At 44.9% G+C, this 6620-nt stretch overlaps 1 protein-coding gene across 1 annotated transcript; it reads right to left on the bottom strand.

Annotated features, from left to right (window-relative positions):
- Positions 1 to 318: 318 nt before the first annotated feature.
- On the bottom strand, positions 319 to 6616 carry LOC111852848 (charged multivesicular body protein 6-like). Its single transcript, XM_023829162.2, has 8 exons — positions 6202 to 6616; positions 5811 to 5920; positions 5205 to 5292; positions 4813 to 4899; positions 4515 to 4580; positions 4304 to 4384; positions 3024 to 3087; positions 319 to 2328 (listed from the first exon to the last, which is right to left on the bottom strand). Exons 1-8 carry the CDS (start codon positions 6265 to 6267, stop codon positions 2282 to 2284), a joined length of 609 nt encoding a protein of 202 aa, XP_023684930.1. The 5' UTR covers positions 6268 to 6616; the 3' UTR covers positions 319 to 2281.
- Positions 6617 to 6620: the final 4 nt, after the last annotated feature.

Here is a 6620-nt window from a genome sequence, read left to right as displayed (position 1 = left end):
TGGCAGAGGTAACCTTGGGTCCGGCGTGGAGGGAGCGCCTTTCTAACAGGACTCTGAATTAAGCAAGTCTGGCTTAGGCATGGCTTAGCTCAGTAATAACGGAGAAAGAATTATTCTCATTTAAAAAGCATCACAAATTTCCTCCCAAAAAAGCATTTATTTTTCTATATTAACATAATTATTAGAAATATCACTTGCAAATCACACACGAAAGTCTCTACCTTGAAAAAATGTGTATAGCTCCGCAGTCTTTCATGGCGCCCTCTTGTGTCTAATGGGGCTCATCACATCATAGAACTTCATAGCAGAGCACTGACATCAGTTAAAAACCCCTTTATTTACACACAATGCAATTCAATCTGAGAGAGATACATTAACCCTTGCGGGTGGGACAGTAATATTCCTGGTGATGACGATGTTCAGTTCTAGGGCTAACTAATGGCTGGATCAATGCATTTTGCACTAACCAGCCAAGAGGACAGGAGTCAGTTAATCCTTTTACAGTTATATACTATATCTCAAAAGGTTGAGTTAGGCATGCTCTCTCTCTCTCTCACTCACACACACACACACACACACACAGCATCAGTATTAAATGTCAACATGACTTCTGTTCAGCTGATAAAGGTCATTAAACATTGAAATACAGTAAAGTCACTTTGGAACACCGCGTCCCAGGAATCACCGTGATATCTGGTAGGATATCTCACTCGTGGACAGTCTTGCATAATTGCTAAAATAAAACCTGATTAAATGAACATTTACTAGTTAGAACCACACCCCCCCCCCAAAAAAAAAGAAAGAAAGAAACTTATCTGGTAACACTTTAAAAAGGCATAACACATTACAGCCATTTTTATTATGACTTATAGAGACCATTATAATGCATTATGAAGGTATGTATAGTGCATTATAGATGAGAGCTTCATAAAGCATTCATAATGCATAATACACATGGTTATAATGTGTTATCCCTTTTTGTAAATAGTTACAGCCATGTTTATAATACTTTATGAATGCATTATGGTGACTATTTTAAGTACAGTGTTACCACTAGGGAAACCAAATATTGTGCATATGATTCACGGTGATGCCATATGACATCATTACCAGGCAGCACCCAGGAAAGGCAATAGATGTGTCGAATAATAGCTAATCGCATTAATCAAGTGTAGCTTCATGAAGAACTATTGAGTAGCAGTTATGCAGTCATGCACTGCACTGTCTGTGTTGTTTTGCATCATCTAGTTCTATCTTCTGTAACTGAATGCGGATGAGCGAGTAAGCTTTCCAGTGCAGGTTTAGCGCATGGTCAACGAAGAATATACCAGAATATACCAGGAGGTGGCACTGCGATTAAGGAGTTAGATTCCAACCCGAAACGTTTCTAGCTTGAACTTAATGAACTTAAATGGAAACAGAAATAAATAGGTTTAGAAAAATCATAAGCCGCTTTGGATAAAGGACCACCCATTAAATTAAACAGGAATCATATTTTTTTAGGTCTCCCCCATAAATACAATGACATTCATCAGTGCCGGAATTGTTTCAGCCATATCCAGACGCCCGATTTTGGCATTTCACGCTGATTAAGAACATAAAAACAGAACACTGAGGAAACATAGCATGAAAGTCACCTTGAAAATTAACCACCGTCATGTGACTGGCACTGCGTTTCAGGGTCAGATTATGAGAGTTGTGTTGGATCAGTCTGTTGGGCAGGAAACATAAGTTGAATGTGTGAAGGGGAGGGGGGGGGCACTTCCCAGGAAAGATCCATGAAATCACATTTAAATAAGAGCTTAGAGCAGTGATTCTCAACCCAGTTGCTGGGGGCCCCCAGACGGTCCACGTTCTTCCCTCCTGGGAAACGTGGACTGTCTGACAGGGAGCAAAAACGTGGACTGTCTGACAGGGAGCAAAAACGTGGACTGTCTGACAGGGAGCAAAAATGTGGACTGTCTGACAGGGAGCAAAAACGTGGACTGTCTGACAGGGAGCAAAAACGTGGACTGCCTGAGGGTCCCTGAGGACTGTGTTGGGAAACACTGGCTTAGAGTCAATGAAGGGGGAACCAGAGGTGTGGAGCTGTTTTTGGGTTTCCCTTCGTATTCCACCTGCTCTCTTTCTCTCTCTGGCATTCACACACACAGTCAGCACATCCATCCATCGCAGGGTTGCAGTGGCCAGTCAGTATATATCACAAGTACACATATGTGTGTATTGGAAGGACTTAGCATCCATCCCTCCAGAGGGAGCCCCCTTGTGGTGAGGGGAGCAACTACACTGCCAGCGCCTCTTTCTTCGGCTCCTTCGCTCGCCCCCCCTCTGAAAGACGGAAAAGAGAAGCATATAAAGGCTCCTTGCCGCAGACTGCCGGGCCAGAGCACATGTCCAGCTCTGGGCCTGAAAAACACATCAAAGCAAACGCACATCAGCAGACGAAAGGCGTTTCAGAGCATTCGCATGGACAGAATGTCCCATCATCCAGTTCTGCATTGAAGACGCATAAAAGGACGTCACTCGTCACATAAAACAAAGGTTCTGTACCCAGTTCTTGAGCACCTCCCAGTCCACCAGCAACTTACCTGCCTGAGTCAGGCAAATGCAGGGCATTATGATTAGCTGACATGTAAAAACAAGTGTGTAATTTGTGGATCATAAGAAAAATGTGGCCAGGCAGGATGAGTTTTCGGACTGGGTTGGGACAGAAGGCAGGGACGACAGAGAGAAAGCTAACTAAAACTGGAATGGAATAGTGATACTTCATTCCCTCTCTGCTAACCTCATCTTGCTCTCCATGAGACACGCACATACACAGGTGAGACCAAGCTCGAGGGTGACAGTGCAGGGTCAGTCAGAGCTGGGGGTTAAGGGCCTTGCTCAAGGGCCCACGGACAAGTGACTATTCTGTCAAACTGACCACAGGCACAAAGGCTTACCCCGCTGAGCCACACATTTCCCAATAACGCTGGGAAATAAGCTGGAACTGACCAACGGGGGTTAATTTTTAGAGTTCATACCTCCCCTCTTCTCAGGCACCGTTGGCAAGGCCTCCTCGGGGACTTCCGGAAGGGCTACATCCTCCTGCAGTCACAGACACAAGTTCTTCACTCATAACCAGGAGAGACAGATGGCCGACAATGCAGACTGCACAACCAAACCAGAGCTTAATGTGTGCTGGAGCTCAGCTCTGGGACTCTGCCACATCAAATGCTACCCCCAATATAATTACAGTTAAAACTTTGGGAGACATACAAAGACATGTATATTTATAAAATTGGCTGTGTTTGTGGGGCATACATCTGCCTAAATTATTATGTTTATCTTATTTGACTTTTAATTTGAAAGGGAAAAACCACACCATGCGCGTGCAATAAAATCCACTTTTTGCCCACTAATTTAGATAAAGTTACCTTCTGGACTATTAAACTCATCTAATAGGGTAAGTCTGTCTTACAGTTTAAGGTAACTAACATGCATTGATAAAATATTGCACTGTTATGTGTTCAAGTAATTAATAGTGCATTATCGTTAAGACCGATTTATGTGTGTAATGTAACTCAGTGTTCCAGCTCCTCATACAATGGTTGTTGCAGCAGGTCTCTGCTCTTTACAAGGTCCAGCACCTCAGAGTTTACAAATTAAGCACCGATCCAAAACCAACTGACTGCCAGCGTAAGTCCCTAACCTTTAAGTCAACGCTGGTGGATTAAAGCTTGAATATCAGCCTAGAGCAAATTGCTTAACTTGAATCTATGATGTTATGATCGGCAGATGAACAGCGCATGGAATTTTCTTTGTTTTTCATACTACATGTCATACATCCATGGTTACTAAATGGTACAACAAACTACCCAATTGGATCCCGTCTTCAGGGTCATTCAGAATTCCAGGAACACCTTGACGTTTGTCACGCAGACTAACCTCATCTCCTACCACTGACCCCCACTACGCTGTTGAGTTCTTGGTTTGCTTTACACTATGAGATACTCTTTGTTTTGCATATTATACCTAGACTTCGTTTCTAACTAGATTCTCTTTTGGGTGCGTTTGTGTGAACAGAATTCCGGAGAGGAGGTTTATGGGTATTTACCCATAATTCCACATTGGGAATCCATGCATCAGAAAGTAAAAGGTTTGCAGTGTTATCTATGTGTCGCTGAGTTACACTCCGGCTGTGCAGACGCAGTCAGAGCATGGAGCACAACCACAGGTCAGGTGAGTGCTGAAGGGGCTGATGGGAAGTGAGGCAGGAGGACCGGGAGACGGCGGAGGTGAGGGAACGGGCAGGTGAGCGCACCTGTGTGATGGCCTTCAGCTCAGCCAGCACGGCGTCTTCGTCCTCCTGCGTCAGCGAGCCTGACAGCATCTCGTCGATTTGCTGTGTGTAGGAGGGGGTCGAAAGTACGGCGAGTCAGTCAGGGGGCAATTAGCTGGCGTTATTGGGCAATTAGGGAAAAACTGATATTTTTTTGTCCTCAGAGGTTGACGAGGCGGAGTAGAAACTTTACCCTCTGATACTCGATGGCATCTTGAGTCTCGTCCATTATCTTCTCCACTTCCTCTATGGACATCACCTGAAAAGAGCAGAGCAAGGTGCATTTCATCACGGCTGAAGCTTACGACATTTGGTCTGCTAACCAATGGATACGCTTCAGGGCACAGCTGCAGACCTACAGCACATATGTGACCGTGTGTGACGGACCACAGAGACGGCGATTATGGAGCCGCTAAACAGAGATTTCCTAGTCAGCTTCCCACAGACGTTGCAGGAAGTGGATGGCGGCAAGTACGTGGCGGGGCCTCTACCTCGTGCATCTTCTTCAGGCAGCTGTTGCCAACCTTCAGCCCCTCGATGACTTTCATCTCAATCTGGGCAAATTCAATATCTTGAACCTTTTCAGCGAGAAGAAAAATAGCATAAATGCACGGAGAGGCCTTCAAAGAAACACCAAAGTCGACACATTCTGAAATATATCCTGGACGCAGCGGAGCAGATAAGAGACCCTTGGAGGGGGAGGGGGAGGGGGAAATTAGTGAAGCTGAAGAGACGTGATAAAATTCACACAAGTGGCTCCTGGTGAGAGCATGTCGTCTGATGCCATTAACTGGTAAAGCTGTGAAGCTAGTTTGGAAGTTAGCGTCCTGCTAGCTAGCGCCGCTTTGATCCTGAAGAGTGCCCAGTCCTTTTAAGGTCTCACCATGTGCTCCAGGTTGCTTATCTGTGTCTCTGTCTTGTCCAGCAGCTGTTCCTGGTAGCGTTTCTTCTTCAGCAAAAGCAAGGCTTTCCTGTCACAAGCCAACAGCCAATCAGTCACTCAAGAGACTCCCCCCACTGCCAGCACTACCATAGGCTAATTTTATGAGACACGCCTCTCTGCACATGTAATTAACCAATCGAAAGGGTGAACTGGGACACAGCCTATGCCAGTTTACGTCCCAAGAGAGGCCCCTGGGATTGCAATCTTATGCAAAGTAGTTAACACAAACTGTTTCACTGGCACAGACTAAATGAAGCTTCATGAACCATTTGCTGTATTTTTGACCCCTCTAGGTGGTGCTCTTGGTTTGCTTTGGGGCAATGGTCCATGAAGCTTAATTTACCCATTACTAGTAACTAATACCCTTCAGATAATAATCTAAAAAGTTAAATAAACTAGTGACCAAAAGCCTGTTGACCAAAAGCTGGCAAAAATATGAACAGCTCTGGAACACGGATAGAAAGGGTCCGTTTTTAAAACGTCTTATGAAGATCATATGCACAATAAAGCACTAATATTGAACAGGCGATGCACGGGCAAACTCACTCTTTCTTCCCATCTTTCAGCAGCTGTTTGGCTAGAAGCCTCTCCTTCTCCAGCTGCTGCGAGATCCGTTTCTGGTACTGCTTCAGTTTATCTCTCTGCTGCTTCAGTTGCTGGGTTGGGGCAGAAGGCAGGACGGGGTCAGACATCTACCGGGACGAATTTAGATCCACGGTTCCGAAATAAAATAGCTTAGGCGTGACTCGAACCCTGCGGGCAAGCGGTGGATTTTAACATACTGCAAATATTTACTTCCCTAGTTTACGCTCACATACACGTGTGTCACTGTCAGTCATTTACTTAAATAGAAGATCGAGAGACAATATACCTTTTTAAGAAACCTGGCGATCCCCACCTCACTAAACCCTACCCTGTCAGTTAGTTATTTACTCACCAAAACTGCTTTGTCCTGTTCCGTGACACGAGTAGCGCTTTTCTTTTTGCCAAAAAGGTTTCCCATTTCGAAGTCGCATTCCCAAAAATCGCCGTCGGGACAATCAGTAAAAAAGGCAAAGAGTTAACACTTTTGTCTGTCAAATGACCATCTTGCAAATGGCATTTTATTGCCGGAATCCGAGAAAAGCAGTGTCACTGCACTCCGGCAAAACTGTTTCGATTCATCAACAAACTCCACAAAAACCGCACCCGAAGATTCAGGAAGTACGGCGGCCGCACTTCGACAAACTTCTCCGAGGGCGCCTCTGTCAGCACCAGAAAGTCGCAGCATGCATCCGTGTCCTTATCAATACACCCGAAAACATATGACAATCTACTGAATATTAAATAGCTTTAAATATGGCTGAGAATGCTAAA

The sequence above is a fragment of the Paramormyrops kingsleyae genome, chromosome 22 (genome assembly GCF_048594095.1).
Source record: "Paramormyrops kingsleyae isolate MSU_618 chromosome 22, PKINGS_0.4, whole genome shotgun sequence".
Lineage (NCBI taxonomy): Eukaryota > Metazoa > Chordata > Actinopteri > Osteoglossiformes > Mormyridae > Paramormyrops > Paramormyrops kingsleyae.
The sequence above is the reverse complement of the archived record's forward strand: the minus strand, read 5'-3'. Positions and strand labels throughout refer to the sequence as shown.

What these genes read in the sequence shown, in the direction of transcription:
- LOC111852848 (XM_023829162.2), bottom strand. Translation starts at nt 6,267, where the DNA reads ATGGGAAACCTTTTTGGCAAAAAGAAAAGCGCTACTCGTGTCACGGAA. An exon ending in AACAGGACAAAGCAGTTTTG is followed by an intron (nt 5,921 to 6,201) that starts GTGAGTAAATAA and finishes GCCCCAACCCAG; the next exon opens with CAACTGAAGCAGCAGAGAGA. An exon ending in CTGAAAGATGGGAAGAAAGA is followed by an intron (nt 5,293 to 5,810) that starts GTGAGTTTGCCC and finishes GGCTTGTGACAG; the next exon opens with GAAAGCCTTGCTTTTGCTGA.